Below are 23,001 nucleotides of genomic sequence, written 5' to 3' on the forward strand. Positions count from 1 at the left end.
AAATTGTTGAACCCAGTGTCCCATGAATGTGAGGCAAGCACTCTACCACTGAGCCACAACCGCAGCCCTCTTTTAAAGATCTTAATAATCAGATATGGTCACACTCTGAGGTATTGAGAGTTAGGATTTTAGATTTGAACTTTTTTTTTTTTTTTTTTTTTGGTACCAGGGATCAAACACTGAGCCACATCCCTAGCTCTATTTTGTATTTTATTTAGAGACAGGGTTTCACTGAGTTGCTTAGTGCCTCACCTTTGCTGAGGCTGGCTTTGAACTCATGATCCTCCCTCCTCAGCCTTCCAAATGGCTGGGATTACAGGCATGTGCCACCATGCCCACTAGATGTGAACTTTTTGTGGGGACAGTTCAGCACATCACAGGAAGGCAAAAATCAGTGTGAGAGGAAATTTGCACATTTCATTAAGATACATACAACCACAGTCCATTTGCTGTACAGGGGCAGAGAGATAAGGAAAGTACTGGGAGATGAGATTGTTTAAATTACATAATGTCATGTATGAATATGGAATAATGATCCCACTATTATGTATAATTATAATGCCCCCTATTAAAAATAAATTAAAAACTTAATGGAAAAAAATGGTTTTAGATTTAGAAATCAAATTCCAGTTAAAACTTTCAAAGAAGATGGGCAGACCTGAAGTGGGTGAAATGATTTTTACCTTTACAAAATTTCTTATTTTTCTTTTGTTTCCTGTCTTATTTCATATTCTCTTTCTTTCTTGAAACAATAGTAATTAAATGGTTTTGCAAAAAAACAGTTAATAACTGAAGTATGAATTATAAAGGAAAAAATAATTATGGGTACTTAAAAATTGTACTTGCTTACCTTTTTTACTAAAGTGACAATAAAATGGTTCAAAAAATACATAATATGGTTGAAAGTAATTTTAGCACTCTCATAAGTGAAAAACTTTGTTCTTTTCCTCCTTAGATAGTGAAAAGCAACATGAAGCATAGGAAATTATTCTAGTAAGACAGAATATGTGCTACCTAGAAGATTACACAAAAGTGTACAACAACATTTTATAGGCATGTATCGGTAAAAAAAAAAAAAAAAAAAAACAGACTTTATGAAATTTGCTAAAATTTTAAACCATTTTAAAATCTTAGAGTCACATATACACTCTAAGGCAAATAAAATCCAGTTACCTAATTGTGTTTTTAAACTTTTATATTCTAGAAAAAAGTGATACTTTGGCTTTGTGAGTGTTCATGAGGCCAAAATAGTCTCTGTAGTTTTAAGTTTTCTGGTTGTAGATGTATACAATGCCTTTGTTTATTTACTTTATGTGGTGCTGAGGATCGAACTTAGTGTCTTACATGTGCCAGGCAAGTGCTCCACACTGAGTCACAACCCCAGCCCCAAAGATGTTTTTTATGTTAACATGTAGTGCATTTATTATTGATGATCTTCAAATAAATCAGTATTAAAATTTTTTTTAAGTTGCAATATGTTTAAGTATTAATGGTTTCAGCTTACATAAATAAAAGCCATTTGGGATGCTGAATTAAGTCCTAAGGGAGTAGGTTGTTTCAGAGACCATCAAAATGCCCCCTTTTCTTTTTAAAAAAAATTCTGCAGTACTGGAGATTGAAACTGGGTACTCTACCACTGAGGTGTACCTCAACCCTTTTTGGTTTTTTTGAGACAGGGTGCCTCTGAGTTGCCCAAAGTTACTGACAAAGTTACTGAGGTTGGCTTTAAAGTTGGGGTCATCCTGCCTCAGTATGGGTATATTAGTTTGTTTTTGCACCTCTCTGAACGAAAGAACCTAACAGGAACAACTTAGAGGAGGGAACATTTTTTTGGAGCTCACCATTTCAGAGGTCTCAGTCCATAGACAGCCAAAGATAAAGATAGCAAGGCTGAAGAGCAGGTTGGAGAAAAACACCTTATAGTGGCTTTGGGGACAGAGGAAAGGAGGGAAAGAGAGAAAGGGGAAAGGGCCAGGTCACAGGGAAGATGGATCTTTTCAGGGCATGCCCCCAGTAACCCATCTCTTTCATCTCCTCCCTACTTGCCTACAGTTATCAACCAGTCAGTCCCATTCAAACTAGGATGGACTGATTATGTTACAGCTCTTAAATTCCAATCATTTCAACTTTAAACATTACTAAATTAACAAAGGAGCTTTTAGAAAAAAAAGTTTGTAATAATTACAACCTAAGGTTAGGATTGTAAATATCAAGTGTTTTTTCATGTTGATGAGGAAGACATTGAAATATCCAGCAGATAAATAAGACATTAATAAGATACCCAATAGATAAAGGAAATTAATGTTAATAAAAAATACAAAAATTTATTACCTCTTTAGTATCAAAGAAATGGAAATTTAAAAAACAAACGGATAGTTAATAAACGCACATGATTGTGTACTAACATTCCCTTTCCTATTACAGGGTTACTGTATAGTAGATTGAGGGAAGCTAATTGTCCAGCTAAAATATGAAGAAATAATGGAGCCTATATTACCATTTTAAACACACAATGAATTAATGTTCTAAGCATTGAGCACTAGTGCTTCCAGGAATCACAAAAAAAGGAACTGAACCCGACATTGTGTTTCCTGATGGAAGAATACCCCCAAACCCCCAGTATAGTAGTTTTACTGAAATAAGGTGTGATTGAAGCCTTTTTTTTTTTTTTTTTTTGAGAGGGGGAGAGAGAGAGAGAGAATTTTTTTTTTATATTTATTTTTTAGTTTTCGACTGACACAACATCTTTGTTTGTATGTGATGCTGAGGATCGAACCCGGGCTGCACGCATGCCAGGCGAGTGTGCTACCGCTTGAGCCACATCCCCAGCCCCCAGCAATATTGGGAGAAACCATAAATATAGTCAGCAAATCCAATCTCCAGCAAGCTGTACATGATAAATGACTAGATTTCTCAGACTTTTTGGAGTAACAGTTGGAAGGAAATTAAGGAAACTAATTTCTAGTGCCTAACCTAGCTCCTATCCCGTTCATGTATTCTAGATTAGTTATCTATCTTCTAGGGAATTTTTAGTGGGCAGAATCACTTAGGGACAAATAAGCAACATATTAATAAATCTTTTGGGGAAAGGAACAATTTCATGTATACTTGTGAGAATGATGTGATTTTTTAAAATTAAACAATCAGCTTAATCTGTTCTTGGAATATATTTTGGTCATAGGGCATTCTTGTGACTTGTGAAAACTTTTTTTATTAATGTTTTGAACTCTGAAGCTTTTATTACTATGTGCTAAGCTAGATAAAATTTATTTTATATTGTTTATTCATATTGCCAAATATTTACTTAGTTATTTTACAAATGAAACACTTTACTTGATAATAGGGAATAATAAAGAAAATTAAGATGTGGTCCTTGAAGAGAATTTGTAATTCTCTGTAGCAGGTATGGTAACTAATAATATAAGGTGAAGAAATAGAAAACTAAAGAGATGGAGGTCATGTATTATATTTAGAAATAACTAGCTTTAATTTATAGTAGCTGTGTGTGTCATCTTTTAAGCAGATATATTGAAAAAGGAACTAATTTTGCATTATGAAGTATTTACTCAAGTTTTAATTTTTACTGTGTGTGTATATACACAGCACAGCACAGCACACACACACACACACACACACACACACACACACACACATAGATTTTTTAGTTGTCAATGGACCTTTATTTTTTATTATGTATATGTGGTGCTGAGAATCGAACCCAATACCTCACACATGCTAGGCAAGCACTCTACTACTGAGCCACAACCCCAGCTGAGTATCCTTTGTTTAATTTTAAGCTATCTTGCAGCTTTCATTCTGTTTTTATAGTATCTTTAGTTTAAATTGAAATGTAATGAGGTAGACTAATTCTTGCATGTATGCCAGAAGGATGAATTGTAAACTTATTAAATGCTGCTTATGCTTGTGGAATCATTGAACATTCATCCTTTGGTCTGTCTCATCTTCAGAGCAATCAGAATATTTCATGAGTGGGAGGTCTAATTAAATTAGATGAGTATGGCAAATTCAGTAGTAATGTGATGTTCTGGAAAATATGTTGTGTTTTGGATTCTAATTTTTGCATTTTATTTGTATTAGATTCTGAAGAATATTTCTGTGTAAAAAGAATTTTCTCAGGTGGAGATCAAAGCTTTTCACATTACTCTAGTCCCCAGGTAATAATAGTCATGTAAATTATTTAGCTAAATAATTAAAATTTTTTTCATTTGTTCTTCTTAGTTATACGTGACAGTAGAATGTATTTTGACATACTATACATACACAGAGTTGTATATGATGTGGAGTTAACATTGATTGTATATTTATATAGAAGAACATAGGAATGTAATGTCCAATTTATTCATATGAATGTAATGTCCAATTTATTCTAATGTCTTTCCTATTCTCATCCCCTCTCCCTTCCCTTCATTCCCTTTTGTCTAATCCAGTGAACTTCTGTTCTCCCTTTCCCTCTTGTTGTGTGTTAGCATTCACATATGAGATCATTTGGGATTTGTTTTTTTGGGGATTGGTTTATTTCACTTGGCATGATAGTCTCCAGTTCCATCCATTTACCAGCAAATGCCAAAATTTAATTCTTTTATGGCTGTAGCTCAATAATTTCGAGGAAGTTTTAAAACACTTTATGTTCTTTACATGTTACAGAGTAGTTGCTTTAATTTTTATCCAAGTCTTCAAAATTTATATTTTGATCTATAGGCTAAGTTTTTTGTTTCATGTGTTTACTGGAGATTAACTTTTGTTAAAAAGTATATAATAGGAGGTTCTTAGATTTGAATTATAGATAACACCCCTTCCCTTTGACTAATTTCCTTATTTTTATAATTTAGACTTGTGGGCCACCAGATGACTTCAGATGTCCAGATCCTTCAAAGCAGATCTGGACAGTGAATGAAGCTCTGATTCAAAAATGGCTAAGCTATCCCTCTGGAAGGTTTCCTGTGGAGATAGCCAAGTAAGGAAAGCATATTACCTACACAAAGACAAACTCAACTTCTCAACCTTGTGGTAGAGTAACCTTTACTGGGAATTTTCATTTCAGTTTTAATTTCATTGAAGTTCACTCACTGCATGGTTTATATGTATAAAAATTTAAATATTTATAATTTTCATAATGAGTATTTTTTTAAGAATTTAAACTTTATTTTGTTTGTTGTTTATTTGTTTTTTTTATGTGGTGCTGAAGATTGAACTCAGGGCCTCACCCATCCCTAGGCAAGCACTCTACTACTGAGCTACAACCACAGCCCATAATGAATCTTTTTAAAGATCTCATTTAAATTTTTACAAGTTTCAGAAATTTGTACAAGTTTCAATTCTACCGTAGATATGTTAAATGATAAACTGTGGAATTAGATATTTTGGGATTTGAAATATGTCCCCTTTGATGACATAATAATCACTCTTAATTTTTATACTCTCTGAAAGATTTGAATACTCCTTTTTTCTTGAATATTGTGCTTATAAATTAATTTGTCTAGTAGCGGTCAATGACAGACCTCTGTTATTTGGTCAGTGTACTGCCCTGGTCCTATGAGATTATGATGGAGCTAAAAAATTTCTGTTGTCTAGTGACATTGTAGCTGTCATAACACAATGCATCGGGCTGGGGATGTGGCTCAAGCGGTAGCGCACTCGCCTGGCATGTGTGCAGCCCGGGTTCGATCCTCAGCACCACATACCAAAAAAGATGTTGTGTCCGCCGAGAACTAAAAAATAAATATTAAAAATTCTCTCCCTCCTCTCTCACTCTCTCTTAAAAAAAAAAAAAAAAGAAAGAAAAAAAGTAACACAATGCATCACTTGTGTTTGTGGTGATGTTGGTGTAAACACTGCATTGCCAGTTACATACAAGTATAGCACATTTACTTATGTACAGTGGGTAATAACTTGATAATAAATGACTGTTATTAGTGTATATGTTTACTATACTGTGCCTTTTATTGTTACTTTAGAGTTTACAGTACAACACTATGTTATGCTACATTGTCAGCAATTTCATACATCTTGTATTTGCTGAGTATCTAGAGTGCATCACTCTTTCTTATGCTTTATTTAATCTTGAGTGGTTTTGTCAATCATAGTCCTAAGAGCAATAGGCTATGGATATACTCTATATAGCCTAGGTATTTAGTAGGCTATGATGAATTGTTGAATGCCCCATTTCTCAGAACATGCCCTTTTGTTAAATGATGTATGACTATTTAAGCTGTTTTGTTATTTTAAATGTCTAAAAATTTTCTGAAAATCCCAGCGTAGGCCTGAAAAATAGCACCCACGGTTACCAAATATCCAGGGTTATCCAGTGACCAAGATTATCATTATACCATGTAGAATTTTACAAATTAAATGTGCATGCTTAAAAAAAACACTTAAGAACATTGGCCAGGGACAGTGGCATATACCTTCAATTCAAGCTACTCTGGAGGATAAGGCAGGAGGATTGTAAACTTGAGGCCAGCGGGGAAGTTCAGGGAGATCCTGTCTCAAAAGGACTAGGGAGTGGAATTCATGCTTAGCACAGGTGAAGCCCTGGGTTCAAACCCCAGTTTTGCAAAAAATAATGTAAGAATATCATATTTGTTTGATAAATTAGAATCTGAAAAGCACATTTGAGAAAATTAGGGCATACCATTATACCTTTTCAAACATTACATAATCTTCAGTAAGTTACATAATTCTGATTCATTTTAATTGGGTGTTGTTTAGAGGAGTACTCTGTACCGTTAAATATTAGATTGACTGTTCATTTTCATTTCTGTAAAAAATGGCAAACAAAAATCATTTTTTGTGACTTTTTAAAAAAATTTCTTTTTAGTGAGATAGATGGAACATTTTCTTCATCTGGTTGCCTAAATGGAAGTTTTCTAGCTGTTAGGTAAGTAGCAATTCCTTGTTTTGCTGAAACTTTTTAAATTTTTTGTATTAAATATATATTAAGGTGAATAATGTTAAAAAAGTTTTTTTTTTTAATTGTCATTTTTTTCTTCTTTAGCAATGATGATCACTATAGAACAGGTACCAGGTTTCCAGGGGTTGATATGAATGCTGCTAGGCTTTTGTTCCACAAACTTATACAACCTGATCATCCTCAGATATCTCAACAGGTTTGTTTTTAAAGTATTTCATTTTTATAATATTTAGCTGAGGTTTTGATTCCATGTTATTTTATGTGTTGTAACCTAATTAACTTCACTGTTTCATGGACTCCTTATGATGTCCTTCATGTAATTTTATTACATGCACTAATAGAAGAATTAAAATTGGACTTCATTTTATAGCATTTGTAATTTAACTGTGAGAGATCTGTGTATCTTTCCAAATGTTAATAGATTCTGAATTAATATCATTGTTTTGGTTGAGTCTGTTTATGATTATAGAGGTAGAATATTTATTAGACTTTCACACAAAATTTTTAAAGTTATCTTGGCAGTGCTTAGGCATTAATTTTCATTGTGCTCCATGGTACATTTATTGTATGATATTGTCTTATCTTTTTATTTCTTCACCTTTTCATGTTTGCTATAATACCATTTTTTTAAGTGAATTCGTTTTAAATGAAGTAGGTTTTACTTTTTGTCAAAATATAGGTGGCAGCTAGTTTGGAAAAGAATCTTATACCTAAACTGACTAGCTCATTACCTGATGTTGAAGCATTGAGGTTTTATCTTACTCTACCAGAATGTCCTCTGATGAGTGATTCCAACAATTTCACAACAATAGCAATTCCCTTTGGTACAGCTCTTGTGAACCTAGAAAAGGCACCACTGAAAGTACTCGGTAAGAATTTCAGTATTTTTTCTTTTGAAACCTTTTCTCTTTAAATGAAAAATGCTGATAAGTTCTTTTTGCTGTTTGACATTTTGCTACCTTTCTTTTTTGACATAGTTCTACAGGGAAAAATAAAGCTATTTTTCCTTTTGTCGATTTTTTTTTTTCCTAGTCATTTGCTTCTAATTGTTGGAGTTGCTGAAAGCAAAACTTGTTAGATACAGAATTTTAATTAAACATAGCAGCAGAATTGGTATCAAGAAAGAAAAATTGTTATCTTTATTTCTCTCCCTCATTGCCTTGAGAGTGATCTTGCTATTAAAGAAGTAAACAAGGAAGAAACAATTAAAACTGAATAAACATGGGTTTTATATCATCCTTGAACTCTGATGGTCAACCCTTTGCCTCATGTTTTCTTTGCTTGCTGATTTCCTAATGTTTGATTTTATTTTTCTGCTTGTAGACAAGATTTTATTCTTCATCTAATCTAGCAGTTCTGTCTCTATTTGCTGTTTTTTTTGGCCTAACCTTTTCTCACTTTAATCTTTCTAAATTATATGGATTTCATTTCTGACTCCTAATCTTTATAGTTTGCTTGCTACATTTAATCCATTGCTTTCCTTTCTGATAGTATTTGCTAAATATATGGAGTGGAAATAAATGAATAATAAAATAAGTACAAGAGCTTTTAAGATGGCGGGTGAGCAGAGGAAGCAACAAGCAAGGGATGGAATACTGGAATCTGAGGAAATTAGCTAGTAATAGAAGAGTGAAGCAGGAATTCATATTATTTCCCTATTTCAGAAGATTTCTTTTTCCCTACTTGATTCATGAGATTGTAATATTTATAGTTAGGAACAACAAATTGTGAATGTGGAAAACGACATACATGTTACAACTTTACATTATTAAGTTTCTAGGAATTTCTTGCATTGTAAAATTGGTGCTATACAACATTTCAGCTTTATAGTAAGCTGAGAGAGAAAATGTGGAAAGATCCATAAATATTAGAGCAAAATCATTTTAAACATCAAAATTCTGATAACAAAAACACTGTAATAACTGGTTTTAATATTAGGTACAGGTATATGGTGGATTTTAAAACATAATGTAGGAAACCAATAGTGTAAATTCATAGGCTTTTTATACTTTATTTTTTCTTTGAGCACTTTTATGGACAGTATATTTTAACTTGGTGTTTGGGTTGGGGGGTGTTGGACACTGTAGACATGTTATATAAAATATTGCTATGTGCACCTTCTTGGGATTTTCAAAGGGTTAAAGAATCCCTGCTTTAGAAGAAAATCAGTATGGTTTTGAAAATTGTGAATTTTTTTATTCATTTTATTTGCATGTTCACCCTTTAATAACAGAAAACTGGTGGTCAATACTTGAACCTCCACTATTCTTCAAGATAGTAGAACTTTTTAAGGAAGTTGTGGTACATCTTTTGAAACTCTACAAGATCGGCATTCCCCCTTCTGAAAGAAGAATTTTCAACAGTTTTCTTCATACTGCATTAAAGGTTTTAGAAATATTACATAGGGTATGTCCAATAGTTCCTTTATTTTTCTCTTTTCCCATTCCTACTAACAGATTGATAATGTTCATTTTAACATTAATATATTACATATTTAGATTGGCATAAAATATAAAAATTTGGAAACATTTGTAGCTTGTTTTAAATGAAATAGTATATCTGTACTTCAGAGTTTTGGTCTTACTTCAATAGGGATTTATAAATAACTTGTTTATAGTTGGGCAGAACAATAGCATACTAATGAATTAGAATTCTTATATTTTTCTTGTGAAGAACATAATTTGTTTAATAATACTTTTTTTGTTAGTTATAAGTGGTTCTCATATGAAAAAGAGTGGGCCTAGTTCTTTTTATGAATATTTAAGCTTATGGTTCTTTTGCTATTAGATACTAAAGGCCTCAAAATAGAATGTTTCATTTGAAACAAATGACTGATTTGAAATTGGAACCATATGTAATTCATTAATTTGCCTATTGTTCTTTCCTGCCCTTCTTCCCAGTGTAAGAAATAGTACCCTTTACACTTGTAGCAGTACAGTTATATGAAGAAGTAGAATCTCAGCTGTTGCATTAAAGATGGATTTGAGTCATCCCTGACAGTTGGTAGGTATATCTTTGTTATGCCATTTGGTATTTTTGAGTTATTATTTAGATGAGACATGACCTAAGGGAGAAGCATTTGTTTCTAGCCTATAGAGTGACTGAAAACCTCAGATGAATCTTTAATCTTTAGTTTCTTTTCCTTAACAGCTTCTTTGTATTTCCAGATTCTTCTTGCCTAGTGATGAGGTAAATAATAAGGGGATGAAGGAGATAGTCCTTTTGTTCTCTGTAAGAAAAAAGCCTTATGGATAATTTATTTTCCTTTTTATTCTTTTAGTGAAGCTCCTGAGTATTTTTCTCAACTGCTTAACTTTCTGAACTTTTTCCTTTTTTAGTATGTCTGAGATTCCTAGAGAAAACTAATTTCTCATTATAATTAAAGAAATGAAAGCCATTTCTTTCCTAGAGAACAGGTCATTGCCCAGAACACAGCTTTCTTGCAGCATATCAGGGTCTGGGTCTGCAGCAAACTGCTGTAATGAAGATACTCTTAACTTCATGGGATGGGTCTCTCCCTTTCCATATACTTTTTGCCTAGGATTCAAGACATTAATTAGATTTTTTTTTTTTTCTTTCCTCTGAACAACTTCTTCCTACTATATCTGCAAACCATTTCTTTTCAGGTGGACCTATTCATAAGTGATTACTCAGTCTGTTTGTCTTCGTTGTTTACTCTTCTTTATTCCCCCTTTTAAAAATACTATTTTTCCTTAGCTGTGGCTTTTTCCACAAGAAAAAGAGAAGGGAGGATCAGGGGAGGAAATCAAACATTTTGTCTTTCATAACTACAGAAGGGACTTGAATAAGTAACTTATTTGCCTAGCTCAGAAACCTCAATCTCTACCAAAGAAGAAAGATACAGAGTTCTATTTCTAAAGGCTTTTTTTGGGGGGGGGTGGGGGGGTAAGATTAAAATCTGGAGTCAGGCAGCACTTTATTCCATGGAATAGAATAAGTATTCCTCAGTAACCTTTTTGATGGAACCATACTAGGATCCAGTTTTTTGTTAGGTTAATTTTCCCTTCACCTTCAACTAACATTTATTGCTTGCTAACAATGTCCAGAATTGGAACCTCTTCTCTGTGAGCACTTTGTATATATTACTCATTTAACTTTTGAAAACCCCATAGTGTTGGTATTTTGCCCATTTTTAGACTGGAAAATGAATCTGAACATTAAAGATCATGAACCAGTGAGTAGCACAATTGAAATATAAATCCGTATCTACTTCCAGTGTCCCTGCTGGATCCAATGTTTCTCTGTGTTAGCATATACAGTAACATGTTTAGGAAGGGGATTTGCTTTTATGTTAAACCTCTCAATCTTCTGGATGGCAGATACTATGGTATTATGTTATGGGACCTGGATTAGGAATTAGAAGATCAAGGTTTTAATTCTTTTTTATGCTGATTCATACCAGTGTGATTTTTGAACAAGTATTTCTCTTCATCATATATGTAAATGAACAGTTATATACAAAGTAATTAAAATACCAACCCCAATAGTTTTCTAGGATTGATATATGGTTTAAATATTATAATATATGTATGTTGTTATACATTCCAAAGTCAGTGATTTCATTATCACACATCACTATTTGGGTAGAAAACCACTTATTTTGATTTGATTTATTGGGTTAAAAGGAAAGTGGGTTCTTGTTATTAAATACTTTAAAGCAGAGTAATACTGGTTGAATCAGAGTCTTTCTCTCTCTCTCTCTGTCTCTCTCCCTCTCCCTCGCCCCACCCTCTGTCTTTGGTATTGGGGATTGACCTCAGGGATGCTTTGCTACTGAGCTATATTCCCACCCCTTTTATATTTTGAGACAGGGTCTCACTAAGATGCTGACGCTGGCCTCAAAGTTGTAATCCTCCTGCCTCAGCTTCCTGAATTGCTGTGATTGCAGTTGTGTACTACCATGCCTGGCTGGGATGAATCTCTTAAGCATCTCCTTCTGGATGTCCTTAATGCAGTCAGTTAGTTATCTTTACCTCTTACTTTAGAGAAAACTTGGCTTCGTCCTATTCTACAATAAATAAATACCTATGGATAATTAGCCACCAGGGATGATTCATTTTCATCTTTAAAGAAATCCAAGTTACTTATCAGAAACAACCGTATACATTATGTTTGGCAACTGTATACATTCTTCTTTCTGCTCCATGGTTAAGAATTAGGGAAAAATTCCACTGTTTCCTTCTTGACCTAACCCTGGAGCAGGATTAGAAACTAGAAACTGCATATTGTGTTTCCTGTTCATTATAGGTTATGTGGATGTTCTTGTTCCTCCCATATGTCATGTCCTTTGGAAAGCTTTTGAATTAAAAATCATTTCCTGTGCTCCAAATGGCATCATAAGAAAAATACCTTTGGTACCTGCTGTCAGGAATGGACATATCAGAAATAAGTTTACTGGCAAGTAATTGTGTTATTTCTGAGTTTTCACACAGGACATTGTAGTGATACTAGTATGACAAAAGAAAAGCCTTATATTATCTGTCCAGCTTAGTTGCTATATATTGTGCTGATCTTCTAAATCAGTGATTTTTTTCAAACTTTTTTTTTTCTTTTGCAAGGACCTCTTAAATAATATATATACTCAATATACCACCCCTGAACTGAAGTTTGTAAACCAGGATTCTAAATTGTAATTAAAATATTAAATAAAAGTATTATAATAAAACATATACAGATTTTATGTATTTTAAGTAGTAATTCTGAATGTATAGATTGTTTTGAACTTCTGCCATGTAATCTCTTCTGTTTTTATTTTGTGAATATTTATTGAGTGCCTACTGTATGCTTATTATTATATTAGATAATAGGGATGCAATGATAACTAAAAGATGTGATTTCTGCCCTTGTTGAGCTTATAAAATCAAGGGGAGTTGTACATACACAAGTAAATAAATATTTATGGTATACATGGTAAGTGCTTGATTAGGAAAAATGTAGGTTGCTAACTCTGAATGGCTAAGGAAGACTTCTTGGGGCAAAGGATGTCTTGTTAATCATCTACCTATAGATTTTTATTCTATTTTTTTAAACTCTTGATTTTTATGTGTTAATTTGTAATGTATGTCTTCTGGGATTAATCTTATGTTCCATATCTGATTTTCCTATTTTAAAAGCAGTGTTAATTAGTTTTCTCTTTAGTTATCAAATCAGTGGATCTGAATTAACTACTAGCCAGAAGCTTTTCACAAGTCTTAAGTTTGAAATTAATCTGTTTTTGAAGCAAACCTGTTTTTTTCATCATTAATTTTAATTCTAGTATACTAGCATTTCTCTTAAGAAAACTTACATAGCCAATATCCACAAGATATACAGACTGCCAATTACAGCATAGTTTCTTTCCTTTTAGGAGAAAATATTAAAATATTAAGGATAAAATATATATACTAGTTCAATGGAATGTGAATGATCCAGGGTCATTAAATTTTAGAGTGACTAATGTGATTTAAATGTGATTAGAAGCATATATTTATAAATTTGAATATGGGGAGGGAAACCATCGTGTTTAGTATAATTGTGGGGGGGGTCTTATTTTTATTTTTTGGAAAAGGAGTTTGGCTAATGATTTTAGTTGTTTAAAGCAAAATACTAAAACCTCTATGGCCTGATAGTAAATATTTTATGCTTTGCAAGACATACAGTTTTTGTGTCTCAACTCTGCTGTAGACAGCATGTAAGTGGATGGGTATGGATGTTTTTCAGTAAAACATTATTTATGAAAACAGTGGGTGATATGTAGGCCACAAATGGTTGTTCGCTGAACTCTTGCTCTATGATGAAGATTTTGATCATAAAGTAGGTGCCTTTGTTTTATTTGAAAAGCCAGTGATAGAAGTTTCACTCTAGTCTCTTTCTTCCAGATTAGTACCTTAGCCACAGTAAAAAATTAATCAAAACAGTGAACAACAACAACAAAAAAAGCTCAAAGTGCTTTTGCCACCTAATAGAGTGGTGACAAAAATCAACTTTGTACTAAAAATAGTATTATTAAGTCTGTTCTTAAATTGGGTTATCTGTACTTAAAAGAGTAAGCCAAAGAAGCAACCATTTTAAACATTCATAAAAAGAAGAAATGTGCTGAATATATATTATATGCATTTATATATGCAGATATGGACATATTTTAGCAATTAGAGAGTATCAATTAAGAATGCATTGTATGAGAGATGCTAATATAGTTCAGTCATAGATTGTGTACTTATTATGAAACACTCAGCTTCAGCCCCCAGCATTGAGGGTATGGGGAACGCTTGATGTTAGAGAGGCTTGTGACTCTTCCTTATGTGACCTAGGTTGACTTGATTGAATTCTAAGTCTTAGTATACTCATCTATATGATAATAATAATAGTTTCTATTTCATGGGATTATTTAAATGAGTTTGGGTACAGAAGATGTACTTGTATTTCATAATGACAGCTATCATTATTGGAACATAAAGTTTAAGTGAATTTCAAGGTAAAGTTTAATTTTATTCAAAATTTTAGCTTGCCATCTTGATATGAAGGGTAAAAACCTGACATTCCTCCCCTCTCCAGGCAGGAAGTAGTAGTGGTATAAGGTATATATGTGTTCTTATTTTCCTTTGGACTTAAGTACAAAAGGTTGAAAAACATGGAAATTATATAAGCTGTTCTCTTTACCAAAAATTTGGACAACATATTGCAATAAAAATGCACAGACATACAGATGGGTAAACTATATACATATTTCTTATTTGTCCAAATGTTCATTTCATATTTATTGAGCACTGTTTGGACACTGGCATTGTCTGGTTAGATTTACACCTCTACTAGATAATTTCTTTGGTTCCTGTTCAGACATTGCTTAGTTGATTTAGTTAGTATGTATGTGAATTTCGGGGAAAAAAAAGTAAAGTTGCTTTTGTTATTTCTTATAGGAAACTCAGCTAGTTTAGTTTGATGTTAGATCAACTTTCTTTATTTCTTTTGATAATTTTTCTTTCTTTTCCTGAGTAAAACATCTCTCATGTTAGTATTTGAATCATTGTTTTACTCCTTACCTCACTTTAGGCTACTGCCACAGTGAGGTAAGGAATAAGACAAAATGATTCAAATACTAACATGAATCATTTTGCTGTCTCCTTTAAGGAAAAGGGTGCTCAGTTAGGTCTTTGAGGTAAATTTTTCTCTTGAGCGATTTTGATAGCCCTCCAATTACTTAAAAACAGTTTGATACCAAATTCCTTATCCTTCCCAGCTCCTACTCTTGCCCCACCAAGATTGACTTCTTTCCTGGCCTGTGTAATTGTATGTGTATTAACAGCTTCCGCTGCCCCTTTATTAAAGGGTTAAAATATTAAAGTTGTCTTTAACCCTTCACTTGACTTTTCTATTCATTTAACTACCATCACTTCTCCATTTTTAAAAATTTATTTATTTGGTATTGGGGGTTGAGGCAGGGGCATTCACCACACTGAGTTATGTCTTTGGACCTTTTTCTGTTTTTTACTTTGAGACAGGGTTTCACTAAATTGCTGAGGCTGGCCTCGAACTTATAATCTTCTTGCCTCAGTCTCCCCAGTAGTTGGAATTATAGGAATGTGCCATCACACCTGGCTTCCATTCATTCTATCACTTGACTCAAACCTTATTTCCTCATGTATTGGTTCTTGCCACAATATGCTCTACAACAAAACATGCCCAAACTCAATGAATAGTGAGCATTTATTCTAATTCTTACTAGAGTGAACTGTGTTTTGGCCTGAAACCTAGACTGTTTAGCTCATCCTAGTTCTAGCAGCACTTTTGGTCCAGTTTTGAACCATGTAGTTTTCCTGTTCCGTGGACCAGCAGTTCATCTGTGGCAAATATATATAAATTTTGTCTCCTTTAGTTCATGTTTTCTCTGCCTAAAATGGTCTCCATCAAACTTTACTTCTTTTTTTTTTTTTTTTTTTTTTTTTTTTAAAGAGAGAGAGAGAGAATTTTTCATGTTTATTTTTTAGTTCTCGGCGGACACAACATCATTGTTGGTATGTGGTGCTGAGGATCGAACCCGGGCCGCACGCATGCCAGGCGAGGGCGCTACCGCTTGAGCCACATCCCTAGCCCCCTCAAACTTTACTTCTTGACATCCTTTTTACTTTCCCTCTTCATTTATTTATATTTCATTTTATTTCAAGTTAGTATTTTGTAATAAAATATTAAAAGACAAATAAAATTAACATCTGTATGCTTCCTTTCTAGATTTAGCAGTTAACTTGCTGTCAAATATGGTTTTCTCTATTATATATACATTTTCATAAATCATTTTAAAGTATAAAGTAGATATCACCCTTTAATACTTCAGCATTTGCTAAGAATACAGGCATTTTTCTAATAATAGTGGTATCATTCAAGGAATTTATAGTCCTAGAATATCATCTATCCAGGGATATTTAAATTTTCTCATTTGTAATAATTTTTTTTCAATCAATTGTTTAAAAACTAGAGACTGGTTAATTTCATTGTTTGCATTTATTTATTCAATCTTGTTATGCTCTTTTCCAATCCACAAACATATTTATCTCTTCATTTATTTAGGTCTCTTTATTTTCTCTCAACAATGTATTGTAGTTTTCAGAGGTCTTTTACATTTTTTAAAAAGTCACTCCTAAGCTGAGCGTGGTAGTGTATACCTATAGTCCTAAACACCTGAGAGACTGAGGCAGTAGAATAGCAAGTTTGAGGCCAGCCTGGTTAACTTAGTATGAGACCATCTCAAAATAAAAAGTAAAAAAGGGTAAAGGATGTAGCTGGGTGGTAAAGTACTGTGGTACTGCAAATACATAAATAATTTAAATATATAAATAATCCCCAGTATTGCAAATACATAAATAATTTAAAAATTAAAACTTATTTGTAAATGTTTTATGTTCTTGACTGTATTGTAAATAATTGTTTTTTATTTTCAGTTGCTTATTGCTAGTATGGAGATATTCAGTTGAATTTTTGAATATTGAATTTTCACCCTGTGGTATGGTTAAATAATTATTTCCTTATAGATTGATTTGAATTTGAGCACACAGTCATGTTATCTTCTTGCCATATATATATTTTGTGTGGGGGGATGGTTGGATTCTGCTCCATCCACCCCAACCCTTACCATAATTACCAGGGATTCTAATACAATATGAATTACTGATTACAGTGGTCATCCTTGCCTATTTCCCATATCTTTGAAATAATTAAATACTTCACCTGTATTTCGAATACTTTAACTGTAGGGGTTTTGTTTTTTGATTTTTGGTAGGTGGCTTTGACTATTTGAAGAAATTTCCTTCTGTTCTGGTTTGCTGGATGTGTTTATTATGAATGCATAATATTGAATTTTATCAGATGCTTTTTCTGCATCAAGATGGTTAAATCAACCTTGCACTATAGAAATGAATTCCACTTTAGCATTATGTGTTATACTTTATTGTTGGATTTAATTTGCTAATATTTTGTGACACACCGTCTATGTTCATGAGGGATGTTGATCAGTAATTTTTATTTCTCCTATTGTCAGTTTTTGCTTTCAAAGTTATTCTGGCTTCAAAAAATGAATTAAGAAATGATCCTTCTTAAATAAAGAAAATATTGATATTATTTGTTCCTGACATGTTTGGTAGTAGAGGCTTGCCTAGCATACATACGCCTTGGGTTTGATCCCCAGCACTGAAAGAAAAAAAAAAAAACAACTGATTCACTAGTGAAATCATATTGGTTCTAGAGTTTTCTTTCAGGAAAATTTTATATTAAAATATAGGGCATTTCAAGTTTCCTGTTTCTTCTTCAGTCAGTTTTTTTGTTGTTGTTGTTTTAATATTTTTTTAGTTGTAGTTGGGCACAGTATCTTTATTCATTTATTTTTATGTGGTGCTGAGGGTGGAACCCAGCACCTTGCACGTGCTAGGCGAGCACTGTACTGCTCAGCCCCAGCCCCAGCCCCATTGAGTCAGTTTTTATTGATATGACATATATGTGATAAGATCTTTTTTATGCCTGATAGTAGTAATTTGTGTCTCCTCTTTTTGTCAGTCTGGCCAGAGGCATATTATCTTTTTTAAAAACCTATTTACTTTTTTTCCTTCTTTTTTTCTGTTTTCTGTTTTCTCTTTCATTGATTTATGTTTTCTTTCACTTGATTTGTCCTTAATATATATTTTTTTTATGTCCTGCTTTACCAGCATTTCACAAATTTTGGTATGTTTTAGTTTTCAGTTCAAAATATTTTCCTAATATCCCCATCTTCTGGTTTCATCATCTGGGTCATCTCTGAATCTGACTCTGTTGATTGTTTTGTTTCTAGACACTTTTTGTTTTGTTCTTTGTTTACTTGCTTTTTGGTATGTTTCATAAGTTTGAGTTGTAATAAAGTACGAGCTGAAGTAAATTCAAAGCCTGTAAATGGGTACACCTTGTCTTTCTGGCTGTTAGTGTGGCAATTAAGTCAGTCTAATCAGGAGTTAAGCTGGAATTGAGTATTTATTTGTTTATTTGTTTGTTTGTTTGTTTTAGTTACTGTAATTGCACCACAAGCCTCAGATTCCCCAGATATTGCTTTGGGTTTAGAGTAAAAGTGGGTGTCAAAGAGTTCTTTTCTAGTTCTGCTTGCCTGCTCCATAGAGGGATTTCTCTTCTCACTCTTCTCCCTCATCAGTAGTATACTTGAGTTGATTGTTACTTGGTGCTTTCAAGATTGATAGAGGGGAGGGGAGAGAAAGTCTTCTTTTTCTTGCTCTTATTTAAATTATGTGTACCTGAATCTCAAGATGGGACTTAAGAGTTGTGCCCCTCTTCCTCTAGGAGCCAGATTCTTCTTTGCATCTTTAGTGTGTCTTGTGTGGAAGTGAGGTTATGAGGAATTTCCAAATATATTTTTTCTTACCAATTTTTAATTCCATTATGGACAGGGAACATATTTTATATACTTTGGATTGCTTTCTTTTGTTTGTTGGAGGGTATCTTCCCCACCCCGAAGTCTCACCATATGTATTCATGTTTTAAGAGTTTGCCAAAGAGGTGAGGGGAAACTACATGCAGATTTGGGGGCTTTCCCCTCTGGATTCCTTTCTATGATTTTTTTCCTTCCTCATTCTCTGGCCAGGCCAGCAGTCCCTGTCTCTCTGACGTATGTATGGCTCCTCTCTGGTAAGATGTCTGTTTTCTGCCTGATCTCTTATCTCCTACTGCTCATGCTGATGGGAGTAAAATATGTTTTCTGTAGGTAATTAATTGTTTCCATGCCTTTTTTTTAATTTTTGCCTTATTTGGGCTGCTCTCCAGTATTTTTATGTATTTGCTTTATTATATATGGTCCAGAGTTTGTAAATTGTTTTTGTCAGATGGATTAATTACAAATTATTCTGCCATATCTACCCCCAGAATTCCTCTACTCTCTTTTAATTTGGAACAACTCTCTCCTTTCTATCCCCATTATCTTGACTTTTTATAAGTCCTGGCAAATAGTAAAAGTCCCATAATCTGGATTTCTCTGGTTGTTTTTTCATGGATGTAATTCCTTATATCTCCTCTGAACTGGAATTTAGATCACAAGAGTTGATTAAATTCAAGTTTTCTTTTGGTACATAAATGTTGTATATACTTCCTTTTTTGCATTATTAGAAACACAGCATTTAATTATTCCAGTATTGTTAATGATTACTTTGATCACTTGGTTAAGGTCATTCTCTACATTGTAAAGAGTTATTTCTCCCTTTGTAATTATCAGGTAATCTGTGGGGTGATAATCTGTACCCTCTTCATTTTTCACATCTTATCTATATGTCACCACTTAAAGTTTATTCTAATGAGATGTTAGATAGATTATGACACTTAACAAGCATTAGCTATTATTACTGTTATTTAAGTCCCTTACTCTAACCTGAAGTCCTTATAGTTTCTAGTTTATTCTAATATACCTTAATTATATATATTTTGTTCCATCTTATGGTTATAAAGATATTTACATCCCTCTTTTCTATTAGTTTTGTGTACTGAATACAGTTGTCACATCTATGAATATGGTAGAACTTAACTAGCATATTGCATATAGTAGGCACTCAGTAATTATTTTTTTACAGGAAGTGAAAATTAGCTAAGAAATCACCAAAGGCTTTTTCTAATTAAAAATTTTTCAGTCTCTGTCATTGATTAAACTTAATTATACTTTTTTTTTTTTTTAGGTAAATGAGAAGGCAGGACAGATTATACAGTATGATAAATTTTATATCCATGAAGTACAAGAATTGATAGACATAAGGAATGATTATATCAATTGGGTCCAGCAGCAGGCCTATGGAATGGTATGTTTCCCATGCATTGTGTGATTTCATTTTTGTATGTCATTTGCTCTAATATGAAAGTAACGAGTGTTTTTGAAACACTCAGGTTTTTTCAGAGCTTATTTTTCAAATAAAAACACATTACAATGGAGTAGCTATATTTGTAAGCAAACATCCTCCTCTTCTACCAAAGACAAAACAGAGACAGATTACATTTTTCTAAAGAAAAATGCAAATGTGACATGAATTTTCAACTCTCATTTGTTTTCTATGAGCTTCTTATTTCTCTAATGCTGAGAATACTAGAGTCTCTGATAATAGAACTCTAAGAAGGTGTTATTGTTGTGGGACCAGTTCTTCAAAATCAGAAGAAAACTCTAGGATTCTGTTTTCGATTTTTCCTTTTATGTGTTTAATTTTATTTTAGATTATTTATGTATATTCATATATTGCATACTTCTTTGCATCTAGCTAAGTGTTTAATAAATAGACAATATTCCATTAAAATAGTAGCTTAACTTTATAAAACTTTAATTAGGCACATGTAATTTTAATTTAGAAATGGGTAAATAGCTAGATACAAAGAAACTTTAATATTTATGTTTACTAGCCATTTTAATATACTTGAAGTCAACTTTTCTGCTTCCAGAGCAGGTAATTTATATCCAGTGGTTATAGAAGTGGTTTTTGTTGCTTGCTGGGCACCACCTATAAGCTTTTTTATTAAAATTCTTGGCAGTTTATTCACCACAATTCTGGTAGTGTCTGGAATGTGTCAGGTAGAGATTTTTTTAAAAGGACAGTACTTTTTGAACTTGGTTTGCATGTTATTTTTAGGATACTCTCACTTTTAAGAATTAAAACACTGGTAGAACATCTCTCCTTTCCTTGGTACTTGACTAGGAGAGACTCATTGGGTTTTTGTTTGTTTGTTTTCTTCTTTAGAATCACTGGAAGATGAGATCAGGTTTATGGCCATTTTTTAGATTTAGATCTATTTATTTGTCATTCAACAAATACTTATTGAGAATCTCCTGTGTAAGAGGTACTAACTATTTGGTAACTATTTTTAACTATTTGGTAAACCAGACACATAAGGGCCCAAGTTTTCATGGAACTCATAATCTAATGGGCAAGATTAACATTAATCAAAGCAAAAAATATCAGTGAATAATATATACTATGCAGAGAATTAAAATCAAGGGAACATTGTGAAGAATATTTTTGAGATTGGGCCATCAGAAAATACTTGTCTGCCAAAGTATGAGTAATAGTCTGATGAGAAGGATCACCTTTGTTAGATCAGAGTAGGGAGAATTTCAAGAAAATGAAAATCTAGTGGAAAACCATAGGTGCGAATAAACTTAACATGTTTAAAAGACAAAGTCAGTATATACAGCTAAAATATTGGGATGAAGGGGAGTCAGAGAAATGAAAAGGGACCAGATCATGAAGAGTTTAGTAAATTGGGATTAGGAATTGGAATTGTATCTAATAAAATTTACTATGATAAACCATTGGTGGTAAGCAGTGGGAAGTATAATCTGATTTATATTTTTGATCACTTCATGGGCAGTGTAGAGAATGAAGTATGGGAAATAGGGCAAAAGTGGGAGACCAGTGAAAAAGCTATTTTAGAAAACTAGGCGAGAGAGAATGGTGGGTTTGACTAAAAAAGCAGTTGTGTAGACTAAAGAAGGAAATGGATTTGGAATACTTCTTGAAGGTAAATGGGACAAGTGTCAGGACAAAAATCACTGATAAATTAGCTATAAGGTGAGGAAAGAAGAGAAATCCACTAGGGGATTAAAAAGGAGTGGCAGGTGAGGTGGGAGTAAAAATAGGAGTGTTTTGAAAACCAAAACTAAAAAGTAATGAGAGCCTGTGTTGAATGATGCTCAGAAAGAGAACAAAACTGTAGAATTAAGCAGTGAATTTGGTTACAAGGTTATTAGTAATCTTGATAATGGCATTCTAGAGTTGGGGTATTGCTAAAAAAGAAAATTAAAATATAGAAAGCAGTATCAACAACCATGGGAAGGTCTGCTTTGAAGATGAGCAAAAAAGTCAACTGGTACCTGGAAGGGATAGTTTTTTAAACAAGAAAATAACTAACCTCAGAAAAGTTTTGAACAAGTATTTCCTTTTTCCTTTCCTATTTGAATAAAATCTCTACCCTAGGCAAAACTCTTCCTTCAAAGCACCTGTAAGAGAAGTAGAAATAACTTATTTCTTGAGTTTTTTAACCTTTCCTTAGCAAGACTTGTTTGGGGGCTCATATTTTATCTTTGAATATACTGAAATGGCATTCTACAGGACATAACAGATGCTTAACTACAGTGTAAAAGTAATTAAATTTGTTTACCACTGAGAAAAATTGTTGCCCATGATATACTACATAGGGCACCATAGGTCTTTGAACAGCATTTTTGAAGCTGTAGTGACAAATCTTTTTAAAGAAAAACAACTTCTTAAGAAGCCCTATGTTTATTTACATATTTGTATGATTATCTTAAGTAAATATTTACACACATTAAACTAGTTCTAAACTCTACTCCTAAGCTCTTAAAAGAACTATAAAATCGTAACAAATTTATAACTGTAAATAACACTACATATTTTTAATTCAAATTAATTTGATGTGGAGAATGATTATGTTCTGATTAGGAATTCCAGCTCACAACATAAACATTGGTAGAAAGCAGTGTAATCTAAGAGTGTCTAAGTTCAAATTCTACCTAAGCATTCATTCAGTTCTGTGTCCTTGGAGAAATCATCTGATTT

General features: G+C 32.9%; 1 protein-coding gene across 7 annotated transcripts in view; it reads left to right on the forward strand.

Moving 5' to 3' along the window:
- Positions 1-23,001, forward strand: part of Herc4 (HECT and RLD domain containing E3 ubiquitin protein ligase 4) — a 120,406-nt gene that overhangs the window by 65,115 nt on the left and 32,290 nt on the right. For 5 of the 7 annotated variants that reach the window (XM_005325979.4, XM_013358894.4, XM_040273038.2 and 2 more), the window contains 7 exons: positions 4,099-4,175; positions 4,851-4,975; positions 6,839-6,898; positions 7,016-7,127; positions 7,611-7,800; positions 9,165-9,337; positions 20,119-20,238. In XM_005325979.4, coding sequence (XP_005326036.1) covers positions 4,099-4,175; positions 4,851-4,975; positions 6,839-6,898; positions 7,016-7,127; positions 7,611-7,800; positions 9,165-9,337; positions 20,119-20,238 — 857 coding nt within the window. Of the gene's footprint in view, positions 1-4,098; positions 4,176-4,850; positions 4,976-6,838; positions 6,899-7,015; positions 7,128-7,610; positions 7,801-9,164; positions 9,338-9,831; positions 9,935-20,118; positions 20,239-23,001 lie in introns of those variants that run through there. The other 2 variants (XR_002484048.3, XR_013435738.1) reach the window with 2 other exon arrangements.

Source organism: Ictidomys tridecemlineatus, chromosome 1, assembly GCF_052094955.1.
Source record: "Ictidomys tridecemlineatus isolate mIctTri1 chromosome 1, mIctTri1.hap1, whole genome shotgun sequence".
Lineage (NCBI taxonomy): Eukaryota > Metazoa > Chordata > Mammalia > Rodentia > Sciuridae > Ictidomys > Ictidomys tridecemlineatus.